At 39.6% G+C, this 17,765-nt stretch overlaps 3 protein-coding genes across 3 annotated transcripts; all 3 read left to right on the forward strand.

The window, feature by feature from the left end:
• Nucleotides 1-18: 18 nt before the first annotated feature.
• On the forward strand, nucleotides 19-7,763 carry LOC120291380 (cysteine-rich receptor-like protein kinase 21). Its single transcript, XM_039308649.1, has 3 exons — nucleotides 19-98; nucleotides 315-552; nucleotides 7,721-7,763. The coding sequence occupies exons 1-3, from the start codon at nucleotides 47-49 to the stop codon at nucleotides 7,761-7,763; spliced, it is 333 nt and encodes a 110-aa protein (XP_039164583.1). The 5' UTR covers nucleotides 19-46.
• Nucleotides 7,764-12,736: 4,973 nt separating this feature from the next.
• LOC120291383 (class V chitinase-like) lies at nucleotides 12,737-16,220 on the forward strand. Its single transcript, XM_039308658.1, has 7 exons — nucleotides 12,737-13,829; nucleotides 13,932-14,060; nucleotides 14,171-14,352; nucleotides 15,106-15,316; nucleotides 15,536-15,772; nucleotides 15,867-16,017; nucleotides 16,112-16,220. Exons 1-5 carry the CDS (start codon nucleotides 12,737-12,739, stop codon nucleotides 15,637-15,639), a joined length of 1,719 nt encoding a protein of 572 aa, XP_039164592.1. The 3' UTR covers nucleotides 15,640-15,772; nucleotides 15,867-16,017; nucleotides 16,112-16,220.
• On the forward strand, nucleotides 15,684-16,416 carry LOC120291384 (putative cysteine-rich receptor-like protein kinase 35). The gene is made up of 4 exons (XM_039308659.1): nucleotides 15,684-15,772; nucleotides 15,867-16,017; nucleotides 16,112-16,184; nucleotides 16,289-16,416. The coding sequence occupies exons 1-4, from the start codon at nucleotides 15,684-15,686 to the stop codon at nucleotides 16,414-16,416; spliced, it is 441 nt and encodes a 146-aa protein (XP_039164593.1).
• The last annotated feature ends 1,349 nt before the right edge of the window (nucleotides 16,417-17,765 follow it).

A 17,765-nucleotide genomic window follows, 5' to 3' on the forward strand; every position in this document is an offset into this window, starting at 1 on the left:
CAACCTTGTTCGCCTTCTTGGATTTTGTACTGACAGGGAAGAAAAGATGTTGATCTATGAGTACATGCCAAATAAGAGCTTGGACTTATACCTATTTGGTTAGACATCTTTCATGCTTCTTGCAATAGTCATTGAGAAAACCCAGGTGTTTTTAAGTGACATCTAGTGTGATACTCCAAAAGGCTTAAATAGTCCCCAGTTCTGCTACAATGGCTTAGAGCAGGCAGACCCTTTAAGCATTTGGAACACACGAAGGTATGCAATGCTCTAATTTTGCTTCTGGTTCTGATAGTCATTAGGTTTTAATGATGCAGATCCAATAAGGAAATATTCATTGGATTGGGTGAAACGTGTTCATATCATAGAAGGCATCACACAGGGCCTTCTTTATCTCCAAGAATACTCAAATTTCACAATAATTCATCGAGACTTGAAAGCCAGCAATGTTCTGTTGGATGATGAAATGAACTCCAAGATATCAGATTTTGGTCTGGCAAGAATATTTAGGAAGGATGACATTGAGGCAAATACCAACCGAATTGTTGGGACTTAGTAAGGTTAACTAGGCCCTCCTTTTACCTCACAGATATTCTCCTGCTAAAGTCTGCTGCTTAAAACCAATTTCTGTTCTTGTATACAAAGTGGGTATGTTCCCCGTAATACGTGAGGAAAGGCATATACTCGAATTTGGTACGACATCTACAGCTTTGGGGTACTGCTGTTGCAAATCATTAGTGGTAAAAAGAACTCATGTTGCTACGGCCTAAATGAAAATCTAAATCTTCTCGAATATGTAAGTAGAGATTATTTGAGTCAAAATTTTCCAGGCTCAACTTTTGGAACATGAATTTTGACTTTTAACCAACTACCATTCTTAATTTCAGGCATATGAGCTGTGGAAAGACGATAAATGCATGGAGTTCATTGACCCGTCTTTGGATGACTCTTCATCATCTTGTAAGCTCATGAAATGCATGCAAGTGGCTCTTCTATGCGTGCAAGCGAAGCCTGGGGACAGACCCTGCATGTTGGAAGTCTCTTCAATGCTCAAGAATGAATCTTCAGCTGTGAACTCCCAAGAAGCCTGCATTTTCAACTAACGAGGATGAAGATGAAGATGAGGATGGCGAGTGCTTGATCAGGGAAGCAATTCATTCGGTCAATGATGCATCGATTTCTGAATTGTGTCCTCGCTGACTATGCATTGCAGGTGTACAATGCTGAAAATACTAACACCATAGAGAGAATGTTTTGTTAACTTACTTGGTTGTCCTGTAGTTCGTTTGTCCAGTGACATTATTTTCCCAATTAATTTTAATAGTTTAAGACGTCTATATATTTTTATCATCTAGAGGCAGTTCAAGTATTCCTTCTTTTGTCTTGTAATCTTTCAAGGTAAAAGCATCCCAAAAAAAAGGTCCTAAAACTATTTCTTTGATTGTAATTTTGTCATAAATCTTTCAATTGGACAAATTTAGTGCTAAACTTTTCACATTGATACTAATTTAGTCAATCCAGCTAATTTAAGTGAAAAATCGATGACGTGGATGCCGGTCGTTTATGTGGCACATCCGCCACCGATGAAACCATTTTAAATAATATTTTTGATTTTTATATATAATTTTTTCTCCTTTACTTTTTTTCCCCTTCATTTGCTGGATGGCTTAATTTAGTCTCTGAAATCGTTGACAAAGACATTGATCATAACAAGCGCTGATGTAAACACTCTTTATGATTTTTTTAATATATTTTGGAATGAGCTGGTAACTCGCATGGTCTGATCACATTCCATTAAGAGGCGATGACACCTTGATTTTGACTAAATATTTAGGATTAAAATTATATAAAAATTAGAATGGATTAGGTTCTAGCAAAAGAATTTTCGCATCACCTAATTATTAATATTATTTACATCTAAGTTTTACTTTTATTTTATTTTCCCTTTATCTTACCTATTTATGGATAAGTAGAATATTAAAATTAAAAAAAAAAAAAAGAGCTTGGAAAAGGGGGCTCAGGTGGGCCGCCCTAGCTCTCATGGGTTTTCTCTTCCTCGCGTGACGATGGGACTGTAGAGTAGCTAGAGGTGACGTGGTCCAAGCTGAATGGTCACCCTAACCTGGACCAACTCATAGAGTCACTGTTTCAAGGAGAAGGACCAGGCCCACCCAATGGGTTCAATCCAACCCGTGGTCAACCCGAGACCAATCGATGATTTTTATTTCATTTTTGTACTTCTTGAAAAGGAATTGAAGACCGGATCGACCCAATGGGCTTGGTTCAATTTCAAGGTCAACCCGAGACTAATTAATAATTTTTATTTCATTTTGTGCTCCTTAAAAGGGCACCGAGGATCGGACCGATCCAATGGTTCAATAATAAGTGAGGTTAGCTAAGAAAGGCAAGCGGTGAGAGTCGAGTGAGGTGAGGGTTGAGTGGGGTGAGTGTTGAATAGAGTGAGCATCGAGTGTCGAGTGGGGAGCAACAAGCCAAGCATGTATCGAGCGACGCAGTGACACAAGTGACCCAAAGCGAGTGAGGCGAGTGGTCGAGTGGTGAGCAGAGAAAATGTTTTGGATTTTGGCAAATTAAAGACTAAGAGGACAAATAAGACAAAAGAGAACAATAACAAATTGAAGACTAAATGACAAATAAAGCATGTAATATAACTAAAAGATAATGTGACGTCAGAAGAGCCTGCTTTATGCCCTTGGATGCCGTGAAACTTCTTATAAAACATTTTTTTATTCGTGAATTATGACTATTGATCTATAAAAGATATTAAAATCTAAGCTTATTATCAACAACGTAAAATCACTTAAACTTTCAATATCATTGACGCCGTTTATTTTGGCCGTTTTCATAAATAATTTTTTTATAAATAATATATATATAAGCAGTGCGATTCGCTGATCGACCCTAAACTCCCATAACCGGCGATCACTCCTACGACAAGATGCCGAATCCTAAGACATGATTTAATTTCTGGCCTTTAACCGACCGGAATCGACAGGCCATGGGTTTGGCCGGTCCAGGGAGTGATCCTAAACCAATGCTCACCCCTAGAACAGGGGTCTTCAATGCCGCCAAGCTGAGGAGCAGAGAGCAGAGCAAACCTGTTCTGCGAGTGGATGGTGAGGTGAAGTCGGCTGGCTGCACCAGGGCTGGTCGACGCCATGACCGGCGGTTGAGTTTGTCGATCGGCCTCCTCGGCCTATAAATAGACGTCCGTGGAGCCTGAGTTGAGGGCAGATCGGGAGGAGAGAGAAAAATCGAGAGAGTAGGGAGTTTCGAGAAAGTGAGATCTGCGAGAGAGAGATCTGAGAGAGCGAGCAGAAAATAGAGTTTGAGGGTTGCGAGTGCTCTTTCGGCGACATACGGTAGGTGGTGTCAGCTTCTCTTTCTTTCTTTTTATTTGTCCTGACTCGGGGTCGGTCGCCCAAGGATTTCGGCTCGAAGGTGCGCGAGGCGGACGGACGTAGACCGATCCTCGAGCTCAACCGCCCTCCGACGTTGCGAGCCGGTAAGGACTCTCGGCCGACTGCCTTGGTTTTGCACACACGCTCCTGTTTCGCCTGCCGGATGGGGCTACTGTTGTCCGGTTCTCTGTTGCTGTTAGGTCCCCGTCTATCCTTGTCCTGTCTCGGTCCTCGCCCACGTACCGATTGAGCTTGTTCGTTCCTCCGCCACACGCCATGGGCTCGATGGAATGCTAAAGCTAGATGCACGTTCGGGTACTTTGTTTATGGCCGAGGCTTGCTGCATTTTGTTCATGCCTGCATTGAAGTCGAGTCTCGCTTATTCACTGTATGCGTATTTCGGGCGACTCTGAGTTTCGGCGGCTTATAACGGCCTCTTAAGCCACGTCCTCCGCGTGTTCGACGAAATGTCTGATTGGAAGGTGTGTTTTTGTTCTTAGTCCTTCGCTCACTTTTTGGTGTTCGTGGTTTGTCAAATGCTTTTTGATAGATTCCTGTTGCTGTCCTTTCGCTTTGTATGTTTTAGTTTGGTCATGTTTTTGTGCATCGTGTTTCTGCAAGTGACCAACTTGGCCAATAAGGAGGAAAAGTGGTGATAGATGTGGCCACACGGTAGCTAGACACAGCTTTGGTGTTGGGCTATCGCTGGCGGTTGACGATCACTAGCTGGTGGATGGCAGCTGTAGGAAGCGACAAGACAAGGAAGAAGTGGAAAAAAAAAACTAAAAAAAAAAACTTATTTTTAGAAATTATTCCATAAATATATATATGTATATATATATTTTTGTGTTCCATGTTAATTTTCTGGGGAAGAGAAAAATTAGTTAACGTTATCAAATCGATTTTTATTCTTTTTCCATTCCAAAGAGTGAAAGAATAGAAAAATAGATAACAACAACGTTTTCATGCGCTGCATAATTTGTGCAGGGGCTTTAGGCCTAAATTCCGGGGTTGGGTTTAGGAAATTTGGGTTCAATTTTGGTTATAATGAGGCTAATTTACATTCTTGGGCTGATTAGAGGAGAATTTAGTTGGGCCTAATTTTTAAAAAGATATTTAAAAAGATATAATAAATATATATTTTACAAAAATCAAATAAAGCTTTAAAAATAGTTTTTGAGTTAGCTTTGAAAAATACATAAAAAAAAATCCCCTAAAAGGAAAATCAAATCACAAGGTTTAAATAAGATTAGTTGTCGTTTGGGTATTAGTTGATTTATTGATGTAATAAAGTTCTGATTCTATTTTTTTATTGTGCAAAAGTAAAATATTTCTTTAGTATTTTTACAAGGATTTCATATTAATTAGTGGCAGACTTTCAAATGAAAATTTGGACATTAAGTTATAAATTGGGTGGGCTTGGAAAAGCTCAAACTAAGCCTAAACTTAGCGTTAGCCATTAAGCCATTAGCCGCCATCTCCGGCACTAGGGTCTCTGGAGGAGGTTGTGACAGAGGCCTTCAAAGGATAAATACGATTTGCCTAATTACAATTATTAGATAATGGATTAGACGATTTGAGCCATCGGATCTAAGAGAATACCACATTTAGCCCAAGCAAATCTTTTATGTATTAGTGCATATACTTCTTAAAATTGAAGCAGGATCATAAAAATTTGGAGAACTCCATGTGGGATCCATCATTTTCGATGGTCCAAACTGAATTTTCGTATACATTTGATTTCCCAAATTTAACCCTAACCCTAGGTACATACGGTATAGTAAACCGAACCATCATCTTTCAAGCGTCATCTAATCAAGTCCCTAATCCTAAAAAAATAAAAAAGGAATTTCTGTGTGTTTAGATCAAATTTCCACTACATGTTCATCTCAAATGGAAGGAATACATATCATTTTGCACGAAGAGACACTTTTTTTTTTTTTAATATTCGACGCTGTGTTGTTGTTCAATTTTTATTTGATGAGATCATTTTGCACGAAGAGACGGTTTGCATTGGGGAGCAAAAGTCTATCACGTCGACTAATGGTCAAACTGATATTTCTTTTCCAAGACGTCAAACTTTGATTCTACGTCGTCGTTTCTATCCTTGGCTGTTTCCTCCCTTCATGCTCAAACGAAAGAAAAAGTCAAAACTTTTCCAGATTAGTGGATCAAATTTATCAAAGTCTATAATTTTCAATTTTCAACCACTTGTTGTAGCTTCAAATTCGTGGTGACTTAAGGATACATTTGATAACCATTATGTTCCCCGAGAATAATTTTTGCTCGTAAATATTTTATTTTATTTTATTTTAAGAATAATTTAAAGATTCAAAAACGTTTTAAATCGCCTGCCCAAAATTTTTATTTTCTTCTGAAATAAAAAATGCGTTGTTAAAACCCTTAAAATTTTTAGCTCAAACCATTTTCTTTTAATCTTTTTAATTTATTAAATAAGAAGAAGAAGAAGAAGAAGAAGAAGAAGAAGAAGAAGAAGAGGAGGAGGAGGAGGAAAGAGAAGAAAAGAGAAGAGAAAATAAGAAAAATATGCTTGATTTTTGAAATTGTTCTCTTAAATAGAGAAATAACTTTTTTTCTACTTCTTCATTCTATTCCAAATGTATTCTAAGGAACAAAAAATGATTATTTTTGGGAACAAAAATTATCAATAAATTTCCATTTCAAATATATTCCTGAGAATAAAAGAATAAAATCATGTACTATTTAACTCGTTAACAAACAGCCCCTAGACTACGTTCTTCGAGGAGACAATAAGCTTGGGCAGGGTGGATATTGACCTGTTTACAAGGTAAAATATATGGGGCTATACTTAAGCTAATGATTATTATTTTCTGCTTCATTGCAAATCCTATGAAGTATGAACCATGATTGAATGCTAGATTGGGTCCTTTTTGCTCTATAACATGTGTTTGTTGTTGTTTAATGCAAGCAAGGAAAATAACTCACCCCCAGATTATTTTCTTACTTCTTATGATCAAGAATATGTGTTCCTTCTTGTTTATAGTCTGGACTTGTAATTGAGAAGGTGAAGGGAAACTTTTCGACCCAAAAGAAAAAAAAAAATGGTAATGGGAACTACTATCCTTACTATGAGAGAGCAAATCTTTCGTATGTTAAAACATATATGCCAGTTTTTGTAGCAGCTGCCAGCTGGTTGGTTTATGTCATAACTTCAATCATTTAGTTGGAATGAGCCGGTGAGTATATCACATTGAAGTTATATGTCCTCTCTAAAAGCAGAAAGAATCGGCATCACAACACAACACAAATAAGCTTGAAATAATGCAGCGTAGGTATTCTTAATCATGTATGTGAGCTTGTAAGTTCATCGTAAAAAGGTTGGACATGGATGCATTCTGCTCAAGTTTTGTTTTTCATTAATGTTCCTAGGGTAATGTGACTATGTCATAGACAAAACACTGTCTTCCAGCATAAACAGTGAAAAGTTTTGTTGTGTCTACCATGTTCAAGTGGAAGTCAGTTCCCTGTACCGACCATCAGCATACCTTTTGCTCAGGGAAAGTTGCCCAAAGGACAGTACATTGCAGTGAAGAGACTTTTCGAAACTTCAAACCAAGGGCTCGAGGAGTTCAAGAACGAAGTTATGCTCACTGCCAGACTGCAACATGTCAACCTTGTTCGTCTTCTTGGATTTTGTACTGACGGGAAGAAAAGATGTTGATCTATGAGTACATGCCAAATAAGAGCTTGGACTTATACCCTATTTGGTTTAGACATCTTTCATGCTTCTTGCAATAGTCATTGAGCAAAACCCAGGTGTTTTTAAAAGTGACATCTAGTGTGATACTCCAAAAAGGCTTAAATAGGTCCCAGTTCTGCTACAATGGCTTAGAGCAGGCAAACCCTTTTAAGCATTTGGAATACACGAACGTATGCAATGCTCTAAATTTGCTTCTGGTTCTGATAGTCATTAGGTTTTAATGATACAGATCCAATAAGGAAATATTCGTTGGATTGGGTGAAACGTGTTCATATCATAGAAGGCATTACACAAGGGCTTCTTTATCTCCAGGAATACTCAAATTTCACAATAATTCATTGAGACTTGAAAGCCAGCAATGTTCTGTTGGATGATGAAATGAACCCGAAGATATCAGATTTTGGTCTGGCGAGAATATTTAGGAAGGATGACATTGAGGCTAATACCAACAGAATTGTCGGGACTTAGTAAGCGAGTTAACTAGGCCCTCCTTTTACCTCACAGATATTAACCTGCTAAAAGTCTGCTGCTTAAAACCAATTTATGTTCTTGTATACAGTGGGTATGTTCCCCCAGAATACGTGAGGAAAGGCATATACTGAATGCGACATCTACAGCTTTGGGGTATTGCTGTTGCAAATCATCAGTGGTAAAAAGAACTCATGTTGCTACGGCCTAAATGAAAATCTGAATATTCTCGAATATGTAAGTAGAGATTATTTGTGAGTCAAAATTTTCCAGGCTCAACTTTTGGGACATGAATTTTGACTTTTAACCAACTACCATTCTTAATTTCAGGCATATGAGCTGGGAGAGACGATAAATGCATGGAGTTCATTGACCCGTCTTTGGTTGACTCTTCATCATCTTGTAAGCTCATGAGATGCATGCAAGTAGCTCTTCTATGCGTGCAAGCGAAGCCTGGGGACAGACCCTGCATGTTGGAAGTCTCTTCAATGCTCAAGAATGAATCTTCAGCTGAACTCCCCCAAGAAGCCTGCATTTTCAATAACAAGGATGAAGATGAAGATGAGGATGGCGAGCGCTTGATCAGGGAAGCAATTCATTCGGTCAATGATGCATCAATTTCTGAATTGTCCTCGCTGACTATGCATTGCAGGTGTACAATGCTGAGAATACTAACACCATAGAGAGAATTTTTTGTTAATTTACTTGGTTGCCCTGTAGTTCGTTTGTTCCAGTGGCATTATTTTCCCAATTAATTTTAATAGTTTTAGACGTCTATATATTTTTATCATCTAGAGGCAGTTCAAGTATTCCTTCTTTTGTCTTGTAACCTTTTAAGGGAAAAGTAACCCAAAAAACAAAAAGGTCCTAAAACTATTTCATTGGTTCTAATTTTGTCATAAATATTTCAATTGGACAAATTTAGTGCTAAACTTTTCACATTGATACTAATTTAGTCCATCTGGCTAAATTAAGTGAAAATCGATGACGTGGATGTTGGCCATTTTATGTGGCACATCCGCCGATGAAAATCTTTTTAAATAATATTTTTAATTTTTTATATATAATTTTTTTTTCCTTTACTATTTTTTCCCCTTCATTTTGTTGGATGTCTTAAATTAATCTGAAATTACCGACATAGACATTGATCATAACAAGTGCTGATGTAAACACTCTTTATGATTTTTTAATATATTTTGGAATGAGCTGGTAACTCGCATGGTCCGATCACGTTCCATTAAGAGGCCAATAACACCTAAATTTTGACTAAATATTTATGATTAAAATTATATAGAAAATTAGGGATGAATTTGATTCTAGCAAAAAGAATTTTCGCATCACCTAATTATTAATCTTATTTACATCTACTAAGTTTTACTTTTATTTTATTTTCCTTTATCTTACCTATTTATGGATAAGTAGAATATTAAAAATTAAAAAAAGAGCTTGGAAAGGGGGCTCGAGGGTTGGGCTTTCACCCCAGCCCTCATGGGTTTCTTCCTCACACACACATGGATTGTAGAGTAGGCTAGGGGTGAGCATGGCCGAGTTAGTCGATCCACCCCTAACTCTATGACCAACCCATAGTGTTGGTTCTCAATTTTTGGGATCGAGGACTGACCCTATTGAGCTTGGGACTGAGGACCGGACCGACCCAATGGGTTCGATCCGGTTTCAAGGTCAACCCGAGACAAATTGATAATTTTTTTATTTCATTTTTGTATTTCTTGGAAAAAGCAATTGAAGACTAGATCGACCTAACGAGTTTGGTTCAATTTCAAGGTCAATTCAAGACTAATTAATATTTTTTTGTACTCCTTAAAAAAAGAACGAGGGCCAGGACTAATCCAATGGATTTGATAATGAATAAGGTTAGCTAAGAAAGGCTAGGTGAGGGTCAAGTGGGGTGAGTGTTGAATAGAGTGAGTATCGAGTATCGAGTGGATAGCAACAAGCCAAGCAAGCATCAAGTGTGTGAGCGGCACGAGTGACCCAAAGCGAGCGAGGTGAGTGTCGATTGATGAGCAGAGAAAATGTTTCTTTTGATTTTGGCATATTGAAAACTAAAAGGACAAATAAGACAAAAGAGAACAATGGCAAATTAAGTCTAAGATGACAAATAAGACAAAAGACTAATACTAGATGAGCATACTTGAAGGAGTTTTTTATGCCATTTTGGATGCCGTGAACTTCTTACAAAACATTTTTTCATTCGTAAATTATGATTATTGATATTGTAAAAGATATTAAAATTGAAGTTATTATTGAATAATGTAAAATTACTTGAACTTTTTATTAGAAAACTGTTTAATGTTGTTGATGCTGTTTATTTTATATATATATAGTTCATAAACTCCCAGAACCGAGGACCATGTATAGTACTAGTTCGGGAATCTTAGGATCAAGGGTTGACCGAGTCTCCCTGGGAACTGGATCCAGACCGGCAGGTTCCAGGGTTGATCCTAAATTGCTCACCCCTAGAACAGGGGTCTTCAATGCCGCCAAGTTGAGGAGCAGAGAGAGCAGACCTGTTCTGCGAGTGGACGGCGAGGCAACGTCGGCTCGGGCCGCACCAGTGCTGGTCAGCACGCCAAGGACCAGCGGTTGAAGCCTCTGTTGATCGGCCTCTTGGCCTATAAATAGGACGTCCGTGAGCCCAGTTGAGGGCAGATCGGAGGAGAGAGAAATCGAGAGAGTAGGGGAGTTTCGAGAAAGTGAGATCTGCGAGAGAGAGATCTGAGAGAGCGAGCAGAAAATAGAGTTTGAGGGTTGGTGAGTGCTCTTCGGCGACATACGGTGGGTGGTGTTTCTCTTCTCTTCTTTCTTTATTTGTCCTGACTCAGGGGTCGGTCGCCCAGGACTTCGGCTCGAAGGTGCGCGAGGCGGACGGACGTAAACCGATCCTCGAGCTCGTTCGCCCTCCGACGTTGCGAGCCGGGTAAGGACTCTCGGCCAACTGCCCTGGTTTTGCACACTCGCCCTGTTTCGAGCTTGCCGGATGGGGCTACCGTTGTCCGGTTCTCTGTTGCTGTTAGGTCCCCGTTTATCCTTTGCTGTCCGTCTCGGTCCTCGCCCAATGTATCGGTTGAGCTTCTGTTCGTTCCTCCGCCAATGCACACCACTTGCTCGATGGAATGCTTAAGCTAGATGCACGTTCGGGTACTTTGTTTATGGCCGAGGCTTGCTGCGTTTTGTTCATGTCTGCATTGAAGTCGAGTCTCGCTTATTCAATGTATGCTTATTTTGCCGCGAGTCTGAGTTTCGGGTGGGCTTATAACCAGCTCTTAAGCCACGTCCTCCGCGTGTTCGACGAAATATCTGACCGGAAGGTGTGTTTTCGTTCTTAGTCCTTCGCCCACTTTTGGTGTTCGTGGTTTGTCAAATGCTTTTTGATAGATTCCGGTTGCTGTCCTTCGCTTTGTATGTTTTAGTTTGGTCGTGTTTTTGTGCATCGTGTTTACGCAAGTGACCCGCAAGTGACTGATCCTTGGCTGGAAAGGAGGAAAGGTGGTGGTAGATGCGGCCACGCATGGTAGCTAGACAAGTCTTGTATTGATGCTTTGAGTATTTTTAAGACCAAACATGGTTTCCTATAGGGCGCGAATCAGCAAAGCGTTCTCGGTTCATGGGGAGAAGGAAACCAGCACTTCTGCTGGAAATGCTTCTGTGAAATGGGCGTAGGAAGAAAGAAAAGAAACTGAAGGCGAGTAAGATGCGAAAGATAATATTTTTATTCTGGAGAAATTTTTTTCAAAAATAGTTTTATTTTATATTTCTAATCCCCAAAATAATTTTTGAATAGATACAAACGTGTTTGAATGCTGCCCACTCGATGTCCTTTGAATAGTTTTTTGCCGACTGTGCCCGTGCCGGGCGGTGGTTGGACGATCAGGAGATCGGGCTGGTGGTCGCCCGATGGTCACTAGCCGGGCAGATGGCGCTAGCCTAAGCGACAAGACAAGAAAGAAGAAGAAAATAAAACAAGAAAATTAAAAAAAATTGCTTATTTTTAGAAATTGTTCGAAAATAATGATTAACTTTTTCGCTTTCTTGTTTGTGTTCCAAATTTTATCAAATAAATTTTTATTTTTTTATTCCAAAGAACAAAAGAACAGAAGAATTGAGGAAGAAAAAACATTTTCATGTGCTACCTAATGTAGTAGGGCTTTAGGCCTAATTAGTTGGGTTTAGGAAATTCGGGCTCAATTCTGGTTATAATGAGGCTATTTACATTCCTAGGCTGATGAGAGGAGAATTTTAGCGTTGGGCCTAATTGAAAAATATATATTTAAAAATATAAAATAATAATAATTTATATATTCCAAAAATCAGATAAAGCTTAAAAAAATAGTTTTTGAGTTAGCTTTCTTCAAAAATACATAAAAAAAAAAAAATCCCTAAAATGAAAATCAAATCACAAGGTTTAAATAAGATTAGTTGTAGGTTGGGTATTAGTTGATTAATTGGTGTAATCAAGTTCCGATTCTAATTTTTTTGATTGTGCAAAAAGTAAAATATTTCTTTTAATATTTTTCAAGGATTTCTAATGAATCTAACCTCATATTGATTAGTGACGACTTTCAAATGAAAATGACACGTAGGTTAAAAATTTGGACAATAAGTTACAAATTAGTAGGCTTAGGAAGCCTAGACTAAGCTTAGACTTAGCGCTAACCATTAGCCTTTATTCTCGCAGTAGGGTGTTCTTTGAGGAGGTTGCTATTGAGGCCTTCAAAGGATAAAGTCAACATACGATTTGCCTAATTATGTAAACATTAGATAATGGATTAGATGATTTGAGCCATCGAATCTAAGAGAATACCGCATTTAGCCCAAGCAAGTATATTATGTGGCTAGTGCATATACTTCTTAAAATTGAAGCAAGATTCGTAAGATTTGGAGAACCCACGTGGCACGGGATCCATCATTTTCAATAGTCCAAAAATGACTTTGTCTCTATATGCCCGGCCACGTTGCAAGGTCTCGCTGAAAGCGAACCTTGACCAAACAACAGTTGAGGAATCAACCGTCGTCGTACGCTGATCTGGCTGTAGAAGCGACGACACTCGAGTTCTTGTTTCCTACGTACTGGTCCGAGCCGCCTCTCATGGCGGGCGAAGGCAAAATCGCACGTCTCTTCATCGTTTTCCTCTGTCTCCGCCCATCTTCGGAGGCACAAACGTGGGTCAAGTCCGGTTACTTCTACGCCGGCAGCGAAATCCCGATCTCGGACATCGATTCCTCTTTGTTCTCTCACCTCATATGCGCTTTTGCTTACGTCGACTCTTCGACCTATCAGCTCTCCGTCAACTCCTCCACTGAGCAATTCTTCCACCTTCACGAGCACCGTGAAACGCAAGAACCTTCGATCACCACGCTGTTATCAGTGTGGGCAGCAGCGTGGGCAGGCCGAGAGGATCCTTCAGCTTTCGTTTCGATGCTCGGTGAGTCTTTTCAAGAAGGTCCTTTTATCGAATCTACTATAGGAAAGGCAAGGCTTTATGGGTTCAGTGGGGTTGATCTCTGTGGGGTCCTGCCCAGTAGGAGCATTAACATGACCAACTTGAGTGCCCTTTCGCGGGAGTGGAGAGATGCTGTAGATGACGAATCAAGAAAATCTGGGAAGCCTCCGTTGCTGCTAGTAATGGCTGTGTATTGTCAACCCATTTTTAACTCCGTGAGTTACCCACTTGACTCAATTCAGAGAAATTTGGACTGGGTTCACCTAATTGCGTATGATTACCATCTCCCCACCAAGGAAAGATTTGCGCTCCCTCACGCAGCTTTATTTGACCCAGCAAGCCAGAACAACACAGACTTCTGCATCACCTCGTTGCTGACTAGAGGATTTCCCGCAAGAAAGCTGGTTCTGGGCTTGCCCTACCATGGCTATGCTTGGCAGCTCGAGGATTTGAGCGCCGATGCCATTGGCCATCCAGCAGTGGAGCCTGCTGTGACGGCGGATGGGTCATTTGGATACAGGGCTATAAAATCTTATATCCGAGATTTCGGTTATGGAGCCAGTCCTGTTTATAATGGTACATATGTGGTGAATCTTTTCAGAAAGGGATCGGTATGGATCAATTTCGATGGTGTGGAGGCCATCCGAGCCAAAGCAACTTATGCCAAGGAAAAGGGGCTCCTTGGTTACATTGTGTTTCAGGTTGGCAATGATCAGAACTGGGTCGTTTCTCGGACAGGTTAGGATTAAGTACCTCACAGGAATTTCTGAAGGTTTTAAAAAATTATTGCATTGAAAATGTAGAACTAAAAGTAATTCAAGGACTTAATTGCCTTGTCAGCTCAAGAGGCCAGTGAAGATCAGCAACACAGGCGATGGTTCTGGCTTGTTATGCTTATTTCCATTGCTGTAATTGTTCTCCTTATATTTGGCCTGATATGCCACTTACAGAGAACATTGGAATCAAAAGGTACGTTTTCTAAACTTAAAAGGAGGATTACTGTAATTTTGTGGGAATCAGGAACATTGACTTAGGAAGAATTAAAGTTCTAGACACATTTTCTTGATGTTGGTTTGCAGGTATTTTGGGTGTAATAAAAGGATTTAGTAGCCGATTAAAGACAATGGTGTGTAAAGGTGAAAGTCTTGAGAGTGGTAGTCCTAGTCTGCGAACATTTGGTTATGCTACCCTCAAAGCAGCAACTGATGACTTCTCAAGTGAAAATAAGCTTGGAGAGGGTGGATTTGGACCTGTTTACAAGGTAAAATATATGAGGCCATTCTTAAGCTAAAGATTATTATTTTCTGTTTCATTGCAAATCCATGAAGTACGTGTTGGGAGAACGAACCACGATTGAGGGCCAGATTTGGTCCTTTTTGCTCTATAACATGCGTTTGTTGTTGTATAATGTGAGCAAGGAAAATAACTCGCTCCCAAATATTTTTCTTATTTCTTGTGCTCAAGAATATGTGGTCCTTCTCATGTATAGTCTGATTTATAATTGAGAAAGTGAATATAATGGGAACTTTTCAACCAAAAAAAAAAAAAGTTAACGGGAACTTGCTACCCTTACTATGAGAGCAAATCTTTTCATATGTTAAACATAGGTATGCCGGCTTTCTCTGTAGCAGCTGCCAGCTGGTTGATTTATACTTGTAATTTCAATCATTTAGTTGGAATGAGCCAGTGAGTATATCTTATTGAAGCTACATGCCACTAAAAGTATAAAGAACTGGCATCACAACACAACACAACACAATAAGCTTGAGATTTTTAGTGATGCAGCGTAGGTCTTCTTAATTATGGATGCGAGCTTGTAAGTTTCATCATAGGAGGTTGGACTTGGATGCCTTCTGCTCAAGTTTTGTTTCTCATTTATGTTCCTTGGGGTATGTGACATATGTCATAGACAAAAGACTGGCTTCCAGCATAAACAGTGAAAAGTTTTGTTAGTCTACCATGTTCAAGTGGAAGTCAGTTGCCTGTTCTGACCATCAGCGTACCTGTTGCTCAGGGCAAGTTGCCCAAAGGACAGTACATTGCAGTGAAGAGACTTTCGAAAACTTCACACCAAGGGCTCAAGGAGTTCAAGAACGAAGTTATGCTCACTGCCAGCCTGCAACATGTCAACCCCGTTCGCCTTATTGGATTTTGTACCAACAGGGAAGAAAAGATGCTGATCTATGAGTACATGCCAAATAAGAGCTTGGACTTCTACCTATTTGGTTCGACATCTTTCATGCTTCTTACGATAGTCATTGATCAAAACCTGGGTTTTTTTTAAGTGACATATAGTGTGATACTCCAAAAAGCTTAGATGGGTCCTCAGTTCCACTACAAGGGCTAGGGCAGGTGGACCCTTTTAAGCATTTGGGCTACGCAATGGTATGCAATGCTCTAATTTCGCTTCCTGTTCTGATAGTCTTTAGGTTTTGATGATGCAGATCCAATAAGGAAATATTCACTGGATTGGGTGAAACGTGTTCATATCATAGAAGGCATTACACAGGGCTTCTTTATCTCTAAGAATACTCGAATTTCACAATAATTCAGCGAGACTTGAAAGCCAGCAATGTTCTTCTGGATGATGAAATGAATCCCAAGATATCAGATTTTGGTTTGGCGACAATATTCAAGAAGGATGACATTGAAGCAAATACCAACCGAATTGTCGGGACGTCGTAAGAGAGCTAACTAGCCCTCCTAGTGTTACCTCATAGGTATTCTTCTGCTAAAAGCCTGCTGCTTAAAACCAATTTTTGTTATTGCATACAGTGGGTATGTTCCGCCAGAATATGTGAGGAAGGGTATATACTCGATGAAGTACGACATCTACAGCTTTGGGGTACTGCTGTTGCAAATCATCAGTGGTAGAAGGACCTCATGTTACTACGGCCTGAATGAAAATCTGAATCTTCTTGATTATGTAAGTAGAGATTATTTGTGATTCCAAAATTTTCTGGGCTCAATTTTAGGAACATGAATTTTGACTTTTAACCAACTGACGTTCTTAATTTCAGGCATATGAGCAGTGGAAAGACGATAAATGCATGGAGTTCATTGACCCGTCTTTGGATGACTGTTCATCATCCTGTAAGCTCTTGAGATGCATGCAAGTGGCTCTTCTATGCAAGAGAAGCCTGGGGACAGGCCATCCATGTTGGAAGTCTATTCAATGCTCAAGAATGAATCTTCAGCCGTGAACTTCCCCAAGAAGCCTGCATTTTCAATTAACAAGGATGAAGATGAGGATGGCAAGTGCTTGCTTAAGGAAGCAGTTCATTCAGTCAATGATGCATCAATTTCTGAATTGTTTCCTCGCTGATTGTACATTGCATGTATCCTGTGTTGTGAATACTAATACCATATAGAGATTCTTTTGTTAACTTATTTGGTTGCCTAGCAATTCGTATGTGCCAGTGGCATTTTTTTCCCCAATTAATTGTAATATTTTTTGACATGTGTGTATATATATATTTTTAATCATTTAGAGGCAGTTCAAGTTAGTAATGATCGATACCTAATCCGGTTCAATTCCACCTAGGTACCGAGAGTTGGACTAGAGGGATTGGTTTCTAGTTTTTAGAATTGGGGACTGGACTGACCAGTCCGGTTCAGTTCCTGGATGGTCTGATGAAACTGGTCGCCTGCTCTGTTTATTCCCAGCCTTTGCTTGATCATACCATGAACTCAAGGCGTCGTTCTCACAATCGGCTTGAAAAGACTTGAGAGTCATGGGCAAATCAGACCCCAAACCACAAAAATCCGGCAATGTTCTTTCTTCCATCTTAATATAGGTTTAAGTGATGGGACGATTCGGAGACTTTTGCCTACACAGCACACAACTAGACCTAGAATCTAGCAAGTCTCGTGAAAATGAACGGCGAGACACGGGTAATGTAATACGAAAAAAGGGCAAAATACAGATCATTACCTTGATGAGAACCGAGATGGAAGAAACAGAGCAAGAGAGGAGGCGAGAGTTGAGATGATACCGCGAGAGGGTGGCGTCAAGCTTGAGCAAAGGGATGTGACCTGTTAAAAAACAGAGGAGATGCTGATTTGCAGATATGCACAAGAGCAGCGTTAAAAACAGAGGAGAACAGAAGAGATACTGATATACACAAAAACAAAGGAACCGTTTGCAGAACCTCACACATAAAAAAACTGACGCCATAGCCTTTATATAGGCTTTACAAAAACAAATAACCACCACACCCCACTAACTTCACACATACAACAACCAATCCACATAACAGAAGTGGCTTAATAAACTATTAACATATAAAAAACAAACCAGAAACATTGACTTGTTCAACATTCTCTCCCTTAAACTAATGTTGCAAACAATAGTTTAAATGACATTCTCTTAATTTGGAATATCTGACAAACGTACACCAAGGAGCTTTCTCAGCTTCTGAAACATGGACAACTTTAGGGGCTTGGTGAATATATTAGCCACTTGATCTTCACTTCTACAGAAAACTAGCTCAACTACTTCATCCTTTGTAAGATCTCTTAAGAAGTGGTACTTCACATCTATATGCTTGCTCCTCCCATGTAGAACTGGATTTTTGGATAGTTTGATAGCTGAGCTGTTGTCACAATAGATTATAGTTGCTTTTTGTTGTTTGAACTGAAGCTCTCCAAGAACATTCCGTAACTATATGGCTT

The sequence above is a fragment of the Eucalyptus grandis genome, chromosome 3 (genome assembly GCF_016545825.1).
Source record: "Eucalyptus grandis isolate ANBG69807.140 chromosome 3, ASM1654582v1, whole genome shotgun sequence".
Lineage (NCBI taxonomy): Eukaryota > Viridiplantae > Streptophyta > Magnoliopsida > Myrtales > Myrtaceae > Eucalyptus > Eucalyptus grandis.

Excerpts from the sequence above, each read along its gene's own strand:
- LOC120291380 (XM_039308649.1), top strand. The coding sequence starts at position 47 with ATGTTGATCTATGAGTACATGCCAAATAAGAGCTTGGACTTATACCTA. Across the intron at positions 99-314 it reads CTTGGACTTATACCTATTTG|ATCCAATAAGGAAATATTCA; the intron begins GTTAGACATCTT and ends TTAATGATGCAG. Across the intron at positions 553-7,720 it reads AACCGAATTGTTGGGACTTA|TGGGTATGTTCCCCCAGAAT; the intron begins GTAAGGTTAACT and ends TCTTGTATACAG.
- LOC120291383 (XM_039308658.1), top strand. The coding sequence starts at position 12,737 with ATGGCGGGCGAAGGCAAAATCGCACGTCTCTTCATCGTTTTCCTCTGT. Across the intron at positions 14,353-15,105 it reads GATTTGGACCTGTTTACAAG|GGCAAGTTGCCCAAAGGACA; the intron begins GTAAAATATATG and ends CCTGTTGCTCAG. Across the intron at positions 15,317-15,535 it reads CTTGGACTTCTACCTATTTG|ATCCAATAAGGAAATATTCA; the intron begins GTTCGACATCTT and ends TTGATGATGCAG.
- LOC120291384 (XM_039308659.1), top strand. The coding sequence starts at position 15,684 with ATGAATCCCAAGATATCAGATTTTGGTTTGGCGACAATATTCAAGAAG. Across the intron at positions 16,018-16,111 it reads ATCTGAATCTTCTTGATTAT|GCATATGAGCAGTGGAAAGA; the intron begins GTAAGTAGAGAT and ends TCTTAATTTCAG. Across the intron at positions 16,185-16,288 it reads GGATGACTGTTCATCATCCT|CCGTGAACTTCCCCAAGAAG; the intron begins GTAAGCTCTTGA and ends ATGAATCTTCAG.